The 21,220-nt window shown below is 37.2% G+C and overlaps 2 protein-coding genes across 5 annotated transcripts in view; one reads left to right on the forward strand and one right to left on the reverse strand.

Annotated features, from left to right (window-relative positions):
• Positions 1–797: 797 nt before the first annotated feature.
• Dhfr (dihydrofolate reductase) lies at positions 798–19,837 on the reverse strand. 3 transcript variants are annotated; one of them, XM_047555518.1, is made up of 6 exons: positions 19,630–19,837; positions 18,917–18,966; positions 17,088–17,193; positions 10,377–10,503; positions 7,218–7,333; positions 798–968 (listed from the first exon to the last, which is right to left on the reverse strand). In XM_047555518.1, the coding sequence occupies exons 2-6, from the start codon at positions 18,939–18,941 to the stop codon at positions 890–892; spliced, it is 453 nt and encodes a 150-aa protein (XP_047411474.1). In that variant the 5' UTR covers positions 18,942–18,966; positions 19,630–19,837; the 3' UTR covers positions 798–889. The 3 variants fall into 3 exon arrangements, with proteins under 3 accessions (XP_047411474.1, XP_047411473.1, XP_047411475.1); XM_047555517.1 differs by having other exon boundaries at positions 19,313–19,837; XM_047555519.1 differs by having other exon boundaries at positions 19,728–19,835.
• Msh3 (mutS homolog 3) overlaps positions 19,511–21,220 on the forward strand; it is a 215,115-nt gene continuing 213,405 nt past the window's right edge. The window contains exon 1 of one of the 2 annotated variants that reach the window (XM_047555516.1): positions 19,511–19,830. In XM_047555516.1, the coding sequence (XP_047411472.1) occupies positions 19,636–19,830 (195 nt within the window). In that variant the 5' untranslated portion in view covers positions 19,511–19,635. Of the gene's footprint in view, positions 19,834–21,220 lie in introns of both variants that reach the window. The other variant, XM_047555515.1, reaches the window with a different exon arrangement.

Consider the following 21,220-nt stretch of genomic DNA (forward strand, 5'->3'; position numbering starts at 1 on the left):
GCATTTTGTAAGGTTTAGTTTCTTAATTACTAATTTTGGTATCTAGCAATATCCATTCTCAATTATCTCTTAGAATTTTTAATTGCTGCTATTATACTTATTACTTTTTCTTTTGTAAAGAGCAGCCTATTCTTGTTCCATCAATGCAGTATCTCCTGGAATCTCAATGAAGATCAAAAACAAATTTTAAAGGTCTCAGACTTTTCCTTTTGGTAACCTCCTACTTGCTTCTTTATTGTCCATATGCAATATATTGGAGTTCTCAATTTACTGATTCCCTAAGTGAACAGAATTTTGTTTAGAAGTGTGAAGTGCAAAAGAATAATTTAGTTTTTACCTTGATCTAATTTTCTTTAAAAAAATGTGAGTTCTAGCTCTTCTGTTTATAATCCATTTCTGTCCTTTGGATTAATCTGACTGGCTCCTATCTCTATGGACCCTGGGGTCAGCTCATGCAACAAGTTGACTGCAGCTGTCTTGGGCTGTCCTGTAGATATGTTACCCTAAGCAGGTGTTGGGTACTCAGACTAGACTTTGGGAGAGAGCCACTGAGAAACACTTATAGCAAGAAATGCTTCCTAAATTATATTAGTAAGACTGATGGAGAATAAAAACACACTGCTTAGAAATCATTATCCAGGGCTGGGATTGTGGCTCAGTGGTAGCATGCTCACCTAGCACTTGTGAGGCCTTTGGTTCGATTCTCAGCACCACATAAAAATAAAATAAAGGTATTGTGTCCACATACAACTAAAAAATACGTATTTAAAAAAAATAAAAATCATTATTTATAGATCTAAAGTTAACACAAGTCTTTTATTCTAAGGTAGAAATATATAATTTTTCAGAGGGAGGGATAACTTGAAATAAATCAGAAAACGTCTTCACATTAATCATTTTTTTCATATACTTCAAATTTGTACTTAATGCCTTTCTCCTCCTGGACCTCAGAAAGAACACCTGGGTATCTGTAAAAGAAAAAGATGTATAATTATCCCATAAAAACAGCTTCCCTAACTCTCGGCCAAAAGGCATCAACAGTACATAAAGTAAGTTTTTTCTTTCCTTTTTCTTCTTAGTGGTAAGCTACTGTCAAGGTAGGTGAACATCAGGCAAATACAACACATATGCAAATAGTAAGAACAAAACCCTGCAAGCTATATATATAAGTTTAGAAAATTAAAGTTGTAATTTCTCCTCCTTTTCTTCTGATTCCTAATTCTTTCCTCAAAAACTAACTACCTTAGCAGTCTCTCTTGTATCTTTCTCTTCTATTACCAAGGGAATATGCAAATTCCTAAGAAATCTTTGCAAGTCTTAGAGCTAATAAAAATTTCCTTGTGGAAGCAAAAGACAATAAAATATAATCTGTAGCTGTTAAGAGCAAAACTGAAGTCATGTGTCTGACATGATGACAGATTCTTAATTCCTATTTACTCATTGGACATGCATCACAAGGCTTTAAATTCTGCAATATGTGGCACACTGCAATTGTTTTGCTAGAATTAGGGTGAATTCAATCTTTCCTCTTCCCTCTCACTTGCCTCTCTACTTCCTGTAGTCTCCCATTCGAAACCCAGATTGTCAGCTGAAGACTGCTCTGACTATTCTGCCTCCTATGAACATTTTTATGTCACTTGAGATCTTGGTGCACTTCCTTAGTATCATGGAGGCTGCACCCCAGTTTATTCCAGTGGGGGTCAGCAGCAGCTTCTTTAACCAATCACACTGTGAGTGTCCCTGGATTTGCTGTGTGACCCCATCTCTAGGCCTGGCTGGCAATAAAAAGTCTTCATTATGGTAATGAATTCAGCACTATGCCTGACATTGGAAGTTTTCCACAAATGCTACCTATTACTACTGGTTTGTTTTGTCCCTCTAACTATTAGACAAGAGTAATACAAGAAAAAATTTTAATCTCTCATAATATATAGGAAACATTGCTCAGTAAAAATAAGAATTTGTTAACTAATTGAGATTATGCCTTTCAATAAAAAATTACAGACAGTAAATGACAATAGCATAACAGTATGTGTGAAGAAGAAAAATTAAAATAATTTATATTTCAGAGTAAGGAGCTATGTTTCTATTTATCAACCATTTCCTTAGCTGTTGCTGTCCCACTGTTTTAGTAGTAGCCTCTTTATTTTTTTAAACAAATTGTTTTTCTAAGCCAATTTTAAACCATAATTTTAGTTTCTCTGGAATGAGTCATAAAGAGTAACATTTACATATTTTTTTGTGTGCAAAATTCTCAAGTGTCAAGATTGTCAGTTAATAAGACAAAAGCAAAGCATTAAGAAGTTCTTTCTAAAATCATGAATAATAACACTTAAAAATGACTATACTATTGGCTGAATATGATCAGTAGCCATGGTACTAATGTTAACCTTCTCTGTGAAACTAAAATTTAATTCTGCTTGTTTCATTTTTCTTTCTCTAATATCTACACATTAAGTCTACTTTAATAACAGTCATAATTACACCTCCAAATTGTAATTCCAAACTTTCCTAAAGAGCAAACTCTGTCAGAGATTCACATTTGGACACTGAGTTCAAGTCTGACAGGATTTGGAAACACCACCTATTTGTTAGAAGCCATCCACACAGACTCCCTTTAGCACCTTCAGGCACTGAGAAAGCCAATGAGTAAGGATCAACATCAGATCCGAACTGACAAAGTGTCATGAGAACAACCAGAGATGATTCAATGGAAGGTTGAAGAGGTAAAAGAGTTCCTGAAAGTTACCCTTGAGAGCTTGTTTGGAGGTTGTAGCAGGGGAGCGCAGCTACTCGTATACCCTTGACCGAAGAACGGTCCTCCTCTATTGGGGAAGGTCGTCCTCTTCCACCGAGCGCGCAGCTTCGGGAGGGACGCACATGGAGCAGGGAGGAAGGGGACACCCGCCTAGCCAGCCACATCAGCCAAATCAACCCTGGTGATCAATGGGGTGACGTCGCAGCCAGATCGCCCTCACATCCCTGAAAGTTACCCTTAAAAAACAAATTGCAGCTAAAATAAAACCAAGACTCTACAGGAAGCATAGGTGTTGGAGGGAGGGGATATAAAAGTACTGTGGACAAATAACGCCAGTCAGGAAGAAGTGGGGTGGAAAGAGGAGACATCAGTTCATCTGAAATCTGCTTCCACCTATAAGGTGTTCCTGTGCCAGCTCTGGAGTCAATTACCTCTTCTGTTATAGTTTGGATATGGTTTGTTCCTGAAGGGTTCAAATGTTGGAGGCTTGGTCCTTAGTGAGGTGACAGTGGGAGGTGACTGTGGACTTTTCACAAGGAGGCGGGGCTGGTGGTAAGAACTCAGGTTAATTAGAAGTATGCCCTTGGAAGGGACTTAGGACTCCATTTTCTCTCTGGCTTCTTATTCTGAGATGTGCTCTCTTCTTCCCAAGTGTGCCCTTGCCCTTGTGATGTCATCTGCCATGAGGTTCTCACCAGTACCGAGCTGATGCCAGCAGCAAGTCTTTGAATCTCTGTAACTGTGAGCCAAATAAACCTTTCTTTAAAGTTAGCCTGCCTCAGGTATTTCATTATGGTAATGAAAACAGACAATTATAGACTCTAAAGGCCCCTTCTGGTCTTTATCTTTGAGTAGGTGGTCACATGGAAGGTTGTTAACTAGAAGGAAAAGACTGTTTGGAGCTCATTAAACAGAAAACTGCTGATATAAAACACTTGGCCCTGCTGGTTTGGTTGGGGCCTCATGTGACAGTCTGAGATAGAAAGATTTCTTCCAAGATGAATGAGGACAGAGCCTCAGAGACAGGCTGGCATGGTGTGGTTGAAAGAATAATTGCACAGAAAATGACCTATGGGGAAAAAGGCAGCCACAAAGTAAAACCACCGTATTTTGTTATATTAACTTCTGCTCTTAGGCTTCTATTGTTTGTGGCTTTATTTTCTAATTTTATTCTCTTCTTATTTCACAATAGTTCTCTCTTTCATCTTTATTTCATTATACTATTGCCTTTTTTTTTTTAAACCAAAAAGTATGGTGTTAATTAAAGAGTGTGTTTGAAATGAAAACTATATAGACACAAGAGAACCTCTGATAGGTAATGGGGGTCCAAACTGAGGGATTACTGTGTGGGGAAAGGGGAAGTGGGTGGAAAATGAACAAAGCTCACTTCTGGGCAGTAGGGAACAATAAGTTCTCTAATGTAAAGATATTTGGAGAGAAAACTCTAGAATTGAGCATTGTTACAGACTTTAGGGAAAAAGTACATTTACTTTCCAGGTTCCTTTTTCTCTACTCCATGTTTCCTTTAAGGAATTCCCTATACCCCACGTTTAAGGAGGCTGTTGTGATGTTAGTACAGACCCAAAAGTATAGACAGAGGACCTGCAATGAAAGAGTTTTTCATTTTGTTTCACAGCCTTGTTTAGAATGTCCATTGTGGAGCCATTTCCTTGTTCTATTTCAATCTACTTTTCTAAGACATTTAAAGAAGAAGTAATACCAATCCTTCACAGATCCTTCTGAAAAACAACAGAGAAATGAGCACTGTCCAGCTCATTTTGAGGTCAATATTATCCTGACACCAAATCCTGGTGAAGACATAACAAACAAGATCAATATCCCTTTTGATTACAAATGCAAAATTCTCAACAAATGCTAGCAAATTGAATCTATCAACATACAAAAAAGGCTTATACACAATTACCAAGTGAAATTTATCCCAGAAATGTGAGATTAATTTAACATGAAAATCAGTTAATGCACTATACTGTTTTAATAGTATATTAAATTATTAATTAATAAAAGACAAAGAACACATGATCATCTCAACAGACTTAGAAAGTTACATGGCAAAATCTGATACCGCTTCATGATAAAAATACTTGATGAACTAGATAGAAATAGAAGAGATCTTCCTCATATGTCCTGATAAAGGACACATGTGACAAACCCAAAGCTACTGTACTTTAAGGTGGAAGACTGAATGATTACCCTCTAGGACATCTACTCTTTTCACCTTACAGTCAGCACTGTACTGAGGTTCCAGTCAGGGCAATTAGGCAAGAAATTAAAAAAAAATACTCAGACTAGAAATTAAACTATCTCTACTTACAAATGCCATTATACCTTATAAATAAAATCCTAGAAATCTATTAACAATTAGAACTACTGAGTTTGGCAAGGTTGTGGAATATCAGATTAATAAACCAAAGTCACTTGTATTTCTGAACACTAGCAATGAACAGGAAATAAAAGGAAAACAAAAGGAATTAAATAGTTATTTAACAAACAAGTACAATATATACACCAAAAATTTTATTGACAAATTAAAAAGGACCTAAATGAGTAGAAAGTCATCACAGGTTCAAGGTCTGGAAGACAATATTAAAATGGCAATACTCTCCAGAGTAATCTACAGATAATACCTATCAAAATCCCAACTTTCTGGCAGAAACTGACATAAAAACTGATCATAAAATTCATATGGAAATGCAAGAGGACCAGAAGAGCTAAAGCAATCTTGAAAAAGAACGAAGTTGGAAAAACTATACATCCTGATTTCACAAGTTAGTAATTAGGATCTGTGTACTGGCATAGAGATATATGTATGTATCAGTGGAACAGAACTGAGAGTTCAGAAAAAACCCCCATATTTACAGTCACTTGAGATTGTGGGTGGTTATGGTTGCAAAATCCTGTAAATACACTAAAACTAGTGAATTGTACACTATGATATGTGCAAGGGGTTTCAGTAAAGATGCTACTTTTTTTTCTTTAAAAGTTGGAGAGGCAAAATGGTATTTGTTTTAAATACCATTTAAGTTATCAAGGGTTATGTTTTTTGGAAAGAGTTCTGAATGAGAGCAGTAAAACTTGGAAATGAAAAGGTATTTAAATGAAGTTGATTCACCTAATAGTCTATTCTTGTTAGCAGCAAAGAAAAAGGTATGAAATGAGGGAAAGCTGAGGTCAATATTCATATAATGTGAGAATTGGCAATCAAAGCAGAAAATATGTAAGTATGATAAAGTTAAACAATAGATTTTTACAAAAATTATATGAAATTACCAAATGTGATTTTTCTAAGTAGACTTAAGCAAAAGCCTGTACTTTAGCTGCTTAGAGGTCTTATAATTTTCAGTCTTCTTCAGAATTAAGAGCTCAAGAAAAATCACTCACTTCATTTGATCCATGACTATTACTCTGTAGAGTAATAGACTTATTCTAAAGCTTGGCCATCCATTTATTGACTTGGCTCTGACTGTTCCTTTAGGGGGCATTTCAAAAACAAACTCACACTCAAAGGATAATTACTAGATACAACTGAGAATATTTGAAAGATTGTGCTAAAAGCTGGTCTAAAAAGGTTTATATAATTCATCTTTTTCTCTTTATAGACAACAGCTAAAAAGTGCTTTTAAACTAAAAATGTTGTGAGCTTTCAAAATTAAGCAGCCTCGTGCTGGAGTCACAAGTGCACAGGAAAGCAAGCGTAACTTCTCCCCATCTCTATCACTGCTACCACCTTCATCTGAGTCCCCTCATCCTTCATCTGAATTACTAACTGGCCTCCCTGCTTCACTCTTTTCTCTTGCAGTTCATTCCCCATAAAGTAGCTAGAACAATGTCACTCTTCTTTCAGACCTCCCCTTTGCTCATGCTTTGGCCTCCCCTTGGCTCACACTGGCCACAGTGGCCTTCAGGCTCAGGGAACAGGCCAACCTCATTCCTGCCGCAGCCTCTGCCCTAGCTATCTCTGGTTCCTGGAATCCTCTTCTTGCTCTTACATAGCTGGCTTCTTCACATTTAGATCTCAGCATAGATGTCACACTCTTCTGAGAGGATTTCTTAGACTACTCCCTGTCTACCATATCCCAATGTTTCAGTTCTCTATGCAACACTTCTTTTGATGATGCCTGTCACTTGTCACTCCCCTCAACTAGAAAGAGCGTAATCTCCAGGAGGCAGCATCATCAGGCCTAGTCAACACTATTTCCCCAGTGCCTAAGACATGCCTGATTCTGCTAGGATGAATTGAATACTCTAGTTCTAGATTTTAATGATATCATTAAAACCTAAGCATTCCCAACTATACTGAAGCAGATTTCCAAAAATTCCGATAGTATCTTTCTACAAAACACACTGCTACCCTGAACTCAATCTGAAAAAGAAAAATGCGCTTTCCTATACTTCTTAAGTAGAAAGTCTAAAAGTGCTTTAGTAAGACCTTTATACTTACTCTGGAAGAAGTTTATATTTCTCCAAATCAATTTCTGGAAAAAATGTGTCACTTTCAAATTCCTGCATGATTCTTGTCACAAACAGTTTAATATGACCTGGTTGATTCATGGCTTCCTTTGAAACAAAACAAAAAAGACATCAATTTCCTTAATCTGTATCATAAGACATAGAAACTCTAAGATTTTTGTTTAATTAGTTATGTTTATCCTAGGCATTAAAGACTTGTTTATTATTGCCAAAGTATACTATGTAAATAACCTATTCTTAAATCTGGAGTCCTATAAAGTATACCTTAGTTACCTTAAGAATGGCACTAATCATTATCAATAATTATTATATTCTGGTCTCCAGTTTGCTTATGAGAACTACTTTTTAATTTAGGCAGTTTGGTTATTTTCCTTTGGTTGTTGTTTTAAGAGTTAATCTGAGTATGCAAGGCCCAGGGCCACCAAAAAAAAAAAAAAAAAAAAGAGGCATTAATCCAAAATTATCAAGTTACTTTCCAAAGAAAAACTTACATATATATATACACACAAGACAGTATAGTTTCATTAGATCTTGACTACTGAACACCAAGGGCATACTCAGTATACTTATGTAAAATTTAATACTGCTTTCTTTCCTCAATGCAGCAATTTAATCTGCCTCTTGTTGCTAACAACTGTAGCCTTTTTTGTTAATGATTTTTCTAACTACTATCTATGGTTCTTATTGACAGTTTCTATAGGAAAAAACTGCTCTGAAATAAATATCTTAAAAAATTTAATAGAAAGTATGAATCCAAATTACAGACCCAACAAAGCAATAACTTTTTTTGTGTTTTGTTTTGCAATAATTCTTGATCCTTAAACATGTATAGGGAAAAGAGAAATATATTTTTTATGCATATATGCATATGTAAAATTCTAAGAGTATTATTCTTAAATATTTAAGTTTATATTAAACCATTTATTATCTTTGCTACAACCAAATAAATATTCTATGCTCTTTTGTGTGGTGCTAGGGATTGAACTCAAGGCCTCAAGCATGCTAGGTAGGGGTTCTACTACTGAGCTACATCCCCAGCCCCTAGTAATTCTTACTGTACAAAAAAAATCAGAAAAATTGAGCATGAATAACCAACCACAGCAGCATTTTAAGTTCTATATCAAAGATGATCGTACAAGGCAAACTTTCTGTGAACAGTCAGATAGTAAACATTTTAGGGTTTGAGGATCATATGGTGTTTTGCTTTTATTGGTAGAGGCCGCTACAGACAACACTAAACAAATGAGTGGGGCTGTGTTCTAATGAAACTTGATTCATGTGGTGCTTGGGACGATCAGCCTGAATGATCAATGAGCAGCTGTGATGTGGGGCAGATGAATAATGCAAAACTACCACCTAAAAGTTTTGCTTCCTTATAATAAATCATGTTATATAAATGCTTTTAAGTACTAACAGTGTTTATTAAAAAGTACATTTTCAAGGGAATATGGTATTGAATCACTCAAAATGTGATAGGTAATAAAATAATGAACTTGTTTTCTAGAAGAGATTCATACTTGGATGGAAAGATTAAAGAAAAATGCCCTTATGACAAATGGGGGAAAATAAGAGATTGTAGAAACAGGAACATAAGAAACAGTCTCTTCTAGGATCCTGGAATACCCCTTCTTTCTCAAATAATTTCCGTGTATATTTTACCATAAGTCCCAAAGGGTAGGGAATGATTTTTCTTTTTCTCTATAAATATTATTCTTTCAATAGTGTTTTTTTCTTTTTTTCTTTTGGGCACTGGGGATTGAACTCTGAATCACATCCCCAGTTCTTTTTTGTATTTTATTTAGAGACAGGGTCTTGCTGAGTTGCTTAGTGCCTCACTATTGCTGAGGCTGGTGTTTAACTCGTGATCCTCTTGCCTCAGCCTCCTAAGCTGCTGGGATTACAGGCCAGCACCACCATGCCCAGCTCAATAGTGTTTTGTTTGTTTGTTTTTAAAATATTTCTAGTTGTAGAAGGGCATAATACCTTTATTTTATTAACTAATTAATTAATTAATTTATGTGGTGCTGAGGCTTGAACTCAGTGCCTCACACATGCTAGGCAAGCACTCTACCACTGAGCCACAACCTCAGTCCCTCAATAGTGGTTTTTTTTTTTTTTTTTTTTTTTTTTTTTTTTTTTTTTTTTGTGGTGCTGGGGATTGAACCCAGGGCCTTGTGCTTGCAAGGCAATATTCCCAGCCCCATCAATAGTGTTTTAAAAGTCAAAAAATTCTATTTATTAGTGTCAAAATTTTTTTAAAGCTAGAAGTCATTTTATATCAGGAAAAAAGAATATTTCTCTTTAACACACTATTTTCCCTTTTGATCTGAAATCATGAACCACTTCTCTTAAGTTCTTACATTAAATGAAAATTATTGAGGAAAAGCTTTCTGCTTTTAACAAATTCATATACATCTAGTTAGCATATATCAACTAGAACCCTACCCTTTCCTCAGTGAGATTTTCATCCTGGAAGAAAAGGTATATAATAGCCTATTATCTAGGGCATGGGGGTTGGGGGCGGGGCAGAACCTAGTACAGTGCAAACGCAAATCTTGGGGGGACATTTAGAATGCTTTTTAAGCTGGAAATATTAACTAGTATTTTGAACTGAAAATAAAGTGGTATGTGGGGAGATGTTGTTCAAGGAATACAAAATTTCAGTTAGGAAGAATAAGCTCCAAAGGTCTATCATACAACGTGATGACTATAGTTATTAACAACCTTTTATTGTACTCCTGCTGAAGAGTCATTTTAAGTGTTCTCACCACAAAAAGTGAGGTAACATATATGCTAATTGGCTTGATTTAGCTATTCCACAAAGTATTTCAAAACATGTTGTACACAATAAATAAATACAATTATAAGTCAATTAAAAAAAGAAAATAGGTACAGATGAGAAACTTTACTTTTACATTTTTATTTAGCTTACATCTCAGGGGCAAACATCAAGTAATTCAAAATGACAGTATGTCTAACCTATAGTAGGGATAATGTACTGCTTCTTATGCTCATGGTTTAATGTTTCAGAAAATGGGCTATGCCTTTCCTCCCAACCTCCCTTCAAATGTCAAGCGAACTAAAAGAAAGTAGGGAACATTTCTTTTTGTTTGTAGATAACTCTACTTACCTTATAAACAGAACTGCCTCCTACTATCCAAACCATGTCTACTTTACTTGCTAATTCTGGCTGCTCAGTAAGTTTTAAGGCATCGTTCAGACTGTTGGCAAGAAAATGAGCTCCTTGTGGAAGTTCCCTGAAGGTAAAAGAATTACATACAATTTTTGTAAAACTCACCCATATTAGTCAAATTATCTGTAGAAAGCAGTGATTATAAAACTAAAATCATCATAAATATGAATCCTTTTAATCAAGTACTTGACATCAGTATGGCCTACCACCAATATCTAATCTACATGTACATCTAGGGTCCACATAAGTCAAAACCACATGTTGATACTGATGGCAGGAAAAAGTCACAACAGTAGTCTTTAGAGCAGTAGGGTAAAGAACTGGAAGGGAACATGAGACAATTTTCTGGGGGTTATAATATTTGTATTTTTGATCAGGACTGGGTTACACAGGTGTACAAATTTATCAAAACTTAGTAAATGTACACTTAAGACTTGTGCGCCTCACTGTAATATTTACCTCAAAAGAATAAAAAAAACTGTAGAGAAATACCAAATTCTAGTTAATGATATGTATAGGAAGAATATAAGGGGAAATATACTAATGTCTGTAATTAATTTTGAAATGCAAATATGAACAAGACAAACTGAATAGGTGGATAGGTGATAAAGCCAGTACAAGAAAATGTTATTGGTAGAATCTAAGTGGTCAGTATATAGCTCTTTAAAGTTCTTTCTGTATATCTGAAAATTTTCATGATAAAATATTGGAAAGAGAATGAATATAGAAAAGTTTGGAGTAATATTCAAACTGCTAATACCTTTGGGGAGTGGGAAATGAACTTTCATGTTTCAAATAAAACAGAAACGGGTGAACTATTTTGAAAATGAGCTTGTTGTTACTTACAAAATTAAAAACCCCAAAGGGAAAAAGTTCAATAATTTCACTGTTTATGTGAACTAACACTCTCTCTCAACTTCCAGAACCAATTATTGTTTTGGCAGGGAGGAGGGGGTCTAATTTCTTTTATAAATGAGGAAACATGCAGAACTAGGCTTTCACAATAATTAGATACAGAACAGAAATTACAATTCAATGTCAAGGTCTTAGGCTGGTGCTTTAAAAAGATTATGTAACTGCCTTTGAACTAGAGGTTATAACAATGATTAATCAAGAACTAATGGAGATTATTCATTCTCTTGGTTGCATCCTTCCTCTCCTCCTGAAATTTATTTTGCTTACTTCACTCTGTCATCTGTAAAGGAGTTAGGATAGAGCAAAAACATACTTTGACTCAGGTTAGAAAAAGAAATGGAGACCAGAGTGAAGTTAAATAAACTATCTCCTAAGGGAGGCCAGTTATAGGGGCTGAGTGGGACTAGCCTGTTCAAGGAGAGAACTTAGAAGACAAAGATTTAGAGTTGGAGAAGACAGTCTAGTTAATAAAGTATAGGATGACCAAAACGGTCATGAAGTAACGATGATGAAGTAACGATGCGTGATAGGAGATGAAGCAGAATGGAAAACGGTGATTTAAGAACTGACATATGAGAAAAACTGATACTAGGGACTGAACTCAGGAACACTTTACCATTGAGCTACCTTTCTGGACTGTTCTTTAAATTTTTTGAGACAGAATCTCATTAAGTTGCACAGATCTGGCCTTGAACTTGTGATCCTTCTGCTCAACCTTCCAAGTTGCTGGGATTACAGGTGTGTGATAGTGCCCAGAGTGGAAGTGGGTGGGTAATAGCAATATGATGTCCAAGGTGATATAAATGGTTGGTGTGGACCTCAAAGAAAAGGGGTGATGATTTTTTGAAGACTTCATTTGTGAAGACTCACTCCTTTGTACTGAGTCTGTAAAGCAAAAACCTGATTAAGGATTGGTTTCAGATTTAGGTGATAGCAAAGGCATGGAGTATATGCTTCTGCAAAAAGTTGCTAATTAATAGTTCTGAAATGTTTTACAGTTAACACCAGACCCCCTAGATGGCTAAAAAAGAAAAGGTGAAAAGTTGAGCTAATGTTTGAGTCTGTCAGCCCTTTTGCAGCATACATTGTAGAAAAGAATAGTGAATAAGAGATAGTAAACATTTTATATCATGTCTTGTTTCAGTGCTAATTTCTTCCTTATAATTTTTTTCAAACCAATCCAGATTGGATTTCCCAAAAAGGGAGAGCTAGTACATGACAGTATATGTATTGTGTCAATACATCTGTGGGCATGCTTGGTATTTTGTTTCTGATCAAGAGTCTTGTGAAGATGAAATAACATCATGCACACAGTAGGCATTCCACTTAATATAAATAGCAATCTGATGTAGGTACTATTATTCCTTTTTACAGGTGAGATTAAAGCTGCAGGGTTAAGTAACCAATGATCACACAGCTAGGAATTGATGGGTCTAGTAGTTCAACTCCAGCAGCCTGACATTACAACAGATTTTCAATGGGTGATCATGGGCTGGAAGTGCCTGAGATACCAGGTCCCTGAGACATTAGGATGGTGGGGTCTAGATTAGATGACCCTGCTGCCCCACGTTCTCTGGCCTCAAGCAGCCTTATCTGATTACTCCAGGCTGCTATAAAGACCTTATTCCTTCCCATTGTGCTTGATGTGAAAGATAACTGCATGGCAGATCAAATTCTCTGGGATCTGCTGGGAAATCACTTAGTAACAAAAATCCTAGGCTAGAATGGTATTTTATGCAGAATTGAGAAATAATGTTCAACTTGAGACCATTTGTACTCAGCCCTTAAAAATCTGATTTCCAACAATTAACAAATGGTTCAAGTATGATCCATCCTCATGTGACCACTACAGATATTTACAGAAATTTATTTTCTTTAAATAATTGAGAGAAAAAAAAACAGGTTACGAACTGGTCCCATGCGGGATTATTCTTTTTCTATAAGTAACTTGTGGAGCATTCCTTTTGAAGAGTTCTGAATTCCTACTTTGCTGTATCTATATGTTAGATACTGGGACTAGAGATTAACAAAACAAAACAGTAGTCCTGGCACCCAAAAGATCATGATGGTAGTCAAAGAATATCTCAGCAGTGGCCACAGCATATGAAAAATACACACAATGAAGATGTGCAGAGGATACTTCAGGAGTCCACAAGGAGTGCATCATCTGGGTTGGGGTGAAGATGACTCTTTAGTTGGGTGTCAAAGAAGATAAAGATGTGGGAAAGCACAGACTACCATAGATACTATTGAGAATTACAGGAAAGTTATTTAGTACAAGAAAGCTTAGACAAAGTCCAGGGTAGAAGAATGTAATCTGTGGTGAGGATTAAAATACTAATGGGTGGGACAACAGAAGAAAGTCCTGAGGTCAAAGAAAAAAGGAATTTAGAATAAAGTTGGAGTTGGGGAAAAGAATAATGTAGATAGGATGAGATTTTTGTCTCACAAAAATTGATGAAAAGAACAAAATGTTATATTAAAATGAAAATGAGGGACTGGGGTTGTGGTTCAGTGGTAGAGCACTTGCCTAGCACATGTGAGGTACTGGGTTCAATCATTAGCACCACATAAATAAATAAATGAATAAATAAATAAAGTTATGTAAATAAATGAAAATGAGATCATGAACTTGTTCACTGTGATTTTGTTTGTGTTAATATTTTCTAGAAGCTATAAATGGGGTTGGGGGGTAGCTCCTGATATATGTGGAGTATCTTGGGAGGCAGAAACTTTACATATGAAATTTCAGTGAATTTTTAAATATTATCATTATTAATCCTGTTTAGTATGTAAAGAAGTTTAAGAAATTATTAGCAAAGTTTACTAAAACCTGCTGAAGGTCCCAAAGTTACTAGGTACCAGCGCAGATGTGAGAAGCAAGGTCTGTCAGTGTTTGCTATGCTAAGTGTGTGAGTCTGAGAGAGAGGCTTTAAGGAGACTGTTGTAATCACTAGAAAGAATATGATACTGAGATTAAAAAATGTAATATATATATTTATAAATATATATCCATAAAATTTAGATGACTTTCATGGATTGAAGATAATTTACAACATCTTAAATCATGGAAGAAATTTTGGATTTTCTAGAGATGGTATCAAGGATATAGCATTGCAGTAAAACTCTTTACTTAATTTTTGGTACCAAACATTTTAAAAACCTGCTTTGTGTGAAATAAATCACATATAACACAATTCACCCTTTTAAAGTGTAAAAATCAGTGATTTTTAGTATATTCAGAGTTGTTCAACTACCACTATCTCACAATGAAAAGAGACCTAGTCGCCATCAGTAGTCACCTCCCCATCCTTGGTTCTCTTAAAGTCACAACTTGTCTACAAAGTATTGAAAAACACTCATTACTCATTAACTAGTTACCACAAAAAATATTTCGGCACTGAATCTTAAGGTTACTTTGAGGATTCAATTTCTTTCTAGATTGGGGAGGAGGTAAAAAAAATTAAGTACCTTTAAAAACTTCAATGAATAGTGATTTCTGAGAGTTAAACTCTGCCTTTTCATGCAGGATCCAGCAGAATATGTGTGGAACTGCCTAACAAGTAGGGAAGTAGGAGAATGAACGAAAAAATGAACCCTAGTAAAATATTTTACTAACTGGTATTACTATTTCTTTGGCATGCTTGATAATAAAAACTTCAAATTTTCTCAGTCCTAAAAAAAAGTGAAATACACCAATGAATGTTATATATACATACATAAGAAGTAGCCAAACCCAATTACATACACCGCAGGGGGGTAATAAAAGAGAAATTAGACTCATCATTTAAGGAGAAATGCTGGCTCAACTGAACATCTTCTCTACTGAGATTTCTTTATATTTATTTTAGCTGAAGCCAGTCATAAATAAACTTGAAAAGTATTCAAGAATATGTTATTAAAAAATTTCCGGGAATGGCAATATACTCTGAATTTGGTTTCTACCAAGCAAAAGAGATAATCAGAATATCCTAGCAACCAGGAGAAAGAACAGCATGAAGATGAAGGCCGATGGCAGGACACATATCAACCAGAGGCAATCAATGCAAACACCCTTTAGTTTTTTTTACCTATGCCATTCTAGGAAGAATGTGGGAGAAAACCTATGAGTCTGAATCTGTTAGCTTATAGCTGTGTAGTGTTTTTTCCTTCCCAGGGTGTTATTAACTTGACTAGGCCACAGTTCCTGGTTGTTAAGAGAATATTCCAAGTGGTGTTGCCGAGGTACTTTGTAGATGAGATAACATCTGTAATTAGTTGACTTTAATCTGGGTAGACCTGATTCATCAATTCAAAGGCTTTAGGGCAGAGCTGAAGTTTCCTAGAAGAAGAAATTTCACCTGTGCTGCCTTAGCCCTGGTTAAAGAATTTCAGCCTGTTATTCCCTACCTCCTGCCTCAAAGAGTTTTGGTCTCACACACAACTGTAAAGGTTAATTCCCTGCAATGAAACTCTTATATAAAGCTAGGTGTGGCTAAATTCCTAGTGACTTGAAAGGTTCAGACAGAAGGAATCACAGGTTCGAGGCCAGCCTTGGCAATTTAGTGAGACCCTATCTCAAAATTTAAAAAATAAAAATAGAAATAAAGCCAAGGTGCAGTGGTGTATGCCTGTAATCCCAGTGACTCCCAAGGCTCAGGCCTCCCAAGGATTGCCACGCCCAAGGCTGGCCTCTAACATAGCAAGATCCTGTCTCAAAAAAAAAAAAATTAGTTCCATATAGGTTGGACCCTAAGTGATACACACAGGAAAGGAATATTATGCCCATTGTTGTCAAGCAAGTAGTACCCTATGATAATGCATTCTTTTTGGTAACTACATTACTAGTTTAAGGAAGAATACGCAACATGCTGATCCCAAACTGTCCCTTAAGTTTATTTTGGGTTACACTTCCACCAAAACAAAAGCATGAGATATGGAAGATTATTTTAGTAGGCTGGGATCAATGTCAACAACAACAACAACAAAAAAACCCAAACAAAATAGAAATCAGGATACATTATATGTGGAGTAAATGACATGGAAGCCACCAGGTAGTCTATCAATACATCCACACCCTGTCAATCACTCTGGGCATTTCTGGCATCAGGAACTATCCACTTCATTGTTAGACTAGAGGACAAGAATTATTTTAGCAAAAACCAGTTAGAGACGCTCCCTTCTACAGACAATCCCTAGAACCACTTTCAATACTCTGAAATATTTTACCTTCAGACCCTGGGTAACAAACACAAGTGCAGTGATAGTTGGGTGTTCCAGTTAACTAGGAATACCAGGGCACAAGATTATAACCAGTTTTAGTTCATCCTAAAATTCACATCTTATTGCATTTGGTGTTAAGTCAACTGAGGAGAGGGGATAACTGCTTAATTTTAGCAAATCCCAAAATCTGGATATTGTGATTTTATGTGGAATTAGAAAAAAGATATTGATTACACTGTATAACTGATACTTGCATTTATTGAACGGTTCAAGGGAACTTGCAAATCTATTACCATAGTGAGATTTAATGTTTAATATAACATTTTAGGTGGTGAAATCCATTAGCCACTTAAGTAGCAGAATAAGTTGTCATGTGCTGTAACTACACATTCATTTTCTGCAATTATCTTTGTGATATTAGGTAGCTTTATTAATAGCTACTTTTATACTATTTCATCTTGCATATACTGATATGCATTTTAAGAAATGGGACAAGACTTTCCTGTGGTGACTTTATGTTATAGTACTTACTTGAGATCTCTACTGAGAACTATATTAATTCTGTCCTTTAAAGGTCGATTCTTCTCAGGAATAGAGAACCAGGTCTTCCTACCCATAATCACCAGATTCTGTTTACCTGCAAAATCACAGATAGGATAAATTATTTTGGGACTATACATATATTTTTAGTCATATACACATGGATGTTTGTCATAGTGACATCTACTGGATTTGCTTTAAAAATATTAAAACTTAAGACAGATTTACCAAATTTACATTTATCTCTTCATCTAAATGTAGTAATTATTTTTCCCTTTGACTTTACCCAACTTGTATCCAATATTTAGTTATAATCAATTGCAACTATGTATAATGTCGTAAAGAGGAAATAGTCTTAGTTAAAGTGTTGTAATTGAATGCATCCTGTCATCTACCAGGCATCAATCGTAGTAACTCCTTATGTCTTATTTTCCTTGGAGATTAGAATAGTGCCTATCTCTACGATTGCTGAGGAGATTACACTCAGTACAATGCTCAGCATATAATAAGTAGTTATCATTGTTGGACATAATCATACTATTCATATTTGTGTACTTTGTAATTTTCATTGTCATGTTTTAAAAATAGCTCCATAATAGTCTTCTCAATTTGCCTTAAAACAGGTTAAGTTGTACCTGTAGCCTTTTCAGCCTTTTTTTTTTTTTTGTGGTGCTGGGGATTGAACCCAGGGCCTTATGCTTGCAAGGCAAGCACTCTACCAAGTGAGCTGTGTCCCCAGCCCCCTTTTCAGCCTTATACTTACACAGACAAAACTTTTGTAAAAACTTGATATATAAAGATTCCAGTTTTAACTTCTTAGGAGGAAAAAAACTTTGAATCAAGACATTTGGATCAAAGGAACATTAATATTGCCATATCATACTTAAGGATTCTTGAGAGGGATTTGTGTCCATTTGGCTTTCAGCTCTTGCCATCTTGTCTTTACCAGTGATGTTATTACCAAATTCAAGGGCTTTATATCTTATCGTTATGCAGCATCTGCTTTCTCTGACTTACTTTCCTTTATTTATTCTGCCATTCCTCCTCATATACTCATAAATATACACGTTTCTTACATTTTAAGCAGGGTATTCCTCCATTTTCATATTCTTTTCTTTGGTTATCCTCTTCTCTCCCACAGCTAACCTCATTGTCTGTAATTGTCCTGGATGTCCTTACAGATAACTGAAAATCATCCTTAGTACAATTGCACACCACTCTCTCCACTCCTTAATTCTAATCACCCAGACTCTCCCAAACTGAAATGCTGACAGTTCATCATTGATGCCTTTGTGCATCATCTTTACATTACAAATAACCAGATGCTGAGTATCCTGTAGCCATTCTCTTCTCCACTGCCCTTGTTCAGGTCTTATCATCTCTTCCAGCATCTATTCCAAAGACCTCCTTTGGTCTCCAATCTGAGTGCTACCCTCTAAGGAGGAGGCCCCTATTCAGCTGCCAATTTTGCCATACCTGAATTTTACGTGTGCCCAGTATAAAATTTTGAATTTTTTAATAAAGGGACACCTAAGGAACCTTGGGAACTTCATACAGATTACTAGTAAGAGAATGATCCCAGATTAACACAGGCAACTTTTCATTAAAAACAACATTTACATTGGAGAACTTCAAGAAAAATCTTTGGCGAATCCCAGTCACTTAGAAATCCCATAAGCTGAGGTTGTGGTTCAGTAGTGGAGCGCTTGCCTAGCACGCGTGAGGCACTGGGTTCGATCCCTAGCACCACATAAAAATAAAAAAAAGGTATTGTGTCCACCTACAACAAAAATTATACATTAGAAGAATCCCATTATTACCTTCTACTGAAGGGGTCGTGGTCATTCTTTGGAAATACTTGAATTCATTCCTGCAAGTTAGACAAACACAGTGTTACTCAAAACATTATCTGGTGGGCTCAGACTCTAATGCGCACGACAGACGTTGCACTTCGCGTTCTAGTGTTCTTCAGAGGAGGGACTTTGCCCTAGGCCAGGGCGCCGCAGAGCAAAGGCCTTGGCAGGGCAGCAAAATCTGGTGGGAAATCAACAGTTTGGTTTTGTGCTGCTGCAGCGGAGGCCACCTAGGGCCTACAAGCTCTTGTCCGTTGGAACTGACTCCCGTCGGCCCGTCCGCCTAGCGCTTCCCCGCTTAGGTGACCAGACTAAAGTCAGTGAGTGCTGCCTCCATACCCCCACCTCCGGCCCGGCTGATACCTGAGCGGAGGCCAGGGCAGATCCCCATTCTTTCCGATGCCCATGTTCTGGGACACCGCAACGATGCAGTTTAGCGGACGAACCATCACAGTAGCAGTGATCCCTCCCAGTTCGCCAGCTACACCCGAATACCGTTTGGAGTTTGGCGCGAAATTGTGGCCACCCCGCCCCCTCGGCCTCTTTAGTGCAGGCGAGGCCCCGCCCCAGCCCCGCCTCACGGCGAGGTCGCGGCGTGCTCGCGCCCGCAGACGCCGGGGAACTGCGGCGGCGGGCTCGCGCTCCCGGTCGGGCCCTGTAGACGGGCTTCCCCTGCCTGCCCTGCAATGTCTCGGCGGAAGGCTGCATCGGGCAGTCTTCCTGCAGCCGGCCCAGCCCCTGGGAGGCAAGCAGTTTTGAGCCGATTCTTTCACTCAACGGGAAGCCTGAAATCCACTTCTCCCACGGAAGCCGCCGAGAAGACAGATCCTGGCTCCGCAGCGCCCTCTGCGTCCACTGCCCTGCTTCAGTTGCCGCCGCTGGTGGTGGGTCCGGTCCAGGACGGGGCGGGGCCACCGGGGTGGGGCGGAGCTTGTGAGTGGAGCAGGAGGAGGCGGGGACCGTGCGCGAGAATCCCCGAGATGATGGGGCCGGAAGAGAACGGAAGGGGCGGGCCGAGGAAGGAGAATTTGGGAAAGCCCAACTGGGTCTATGTCCTGAGCTAGCTGAAAGGTTGCATTACCTCTTTTGAGGTGATAGACTTGAGACCAGGTCCCACTGGTTGTTAATAGGAGACCCGAAGGGAACTTCCGTTCTAATGAGTGGAGGGTGCCGGTGGGTCTGGGATACGTGTATCTTTTAATCTTAACCCTCCCTTGATGGTTGAAAAGGGACTTCACTACACACGCTTGGTTGCGCGACTTTAAGAAAGCTACTCATATCTAGTTCTTAAGACTGAACACCATTGCTAAATATTTCAAATCACTATGGGCAGAAGCTGTCCTGAGCAGTGGCCACGCCCTTTGTAGTTCAGATCGTAATAAAGTTACATTCAGTTTGGATGGATAAAGTGTCTATAAATGCCAGTGGTGAATGATTGGATACTTTGTTGCTTGTCTACCTTAAGTGGAATAAAATGGTTTTTATTGCCGCCAGGGAAAGCCCAAGAGGGAAGCTTCCCTAAGGTATCCTGGTATACTTCCCAAACTAGGATGTGGAAGGGTATTACAGACTGGATTTTAGCCACGAATCATATTTTAATGGAGGTTACAACTAGGCTGCTTTAAAAACTTGTTCCCTTTGTATATATTTTGTATATATTTCTTTCCTGTAGTGATTCTCTCCTCTCCTTGTTTTTTTTTTTTTTTTTTTCTTGAGGATGACCTAATTTTCATGAATTCACCAAAATTTTATTTTGCATCTACCATTGAGAGAATATTTGGTGAAGGTCTTAAATTTTTGTTAGGTTTCTTGCCAATGAGTAGCTCAGAGTCTTTAATGATGAACATATTGTATTTAAGCAGGATATAATTGAATTATTATTAGTATTTAAAAAGTGACATTGTTTATTACCTTTGCCTTCTAATTTTGCGATAGATACTATTCTATTTCTAAGAGTTATTTAACATGTAAGTGGAGTGAATCAGGTTTTATAATTTGAGATAGGTAAAGGCTGATTGAGTAAAGGAAGGTATTATTAGGCTTAGTTTCATTTATTCTAGCAGCACTAGAGGTTCTGAGGCTCATGACCTGCCAGTTTCCACCTTGTCTTTAATGGGATAAAAACAGTTAACTCAGGCCTTTCCAGAACTAACAGAGGTAATTTTATGAGAAATGGATTGCAGGGAAGTTGGTGTCATTCAGAAATAATGTTTGAATTACTTCACATAATCAAGTCCTTCACAGAATAGATAACACCTCATTTTGTGACCT

This window comes from Sciurus carolinensis, chromosome 6 (assembly GCF_902686445.1).
Source record: "Sciurus carolinensis chromosome 6, mSciCar1.2, whole genome shotgun sequence".
NCBI lineage: Eukaryota > Metazoa > Chordata > Mammalia > Rodentia > Sciuridae > Sciurus > Sciurus carolinensis.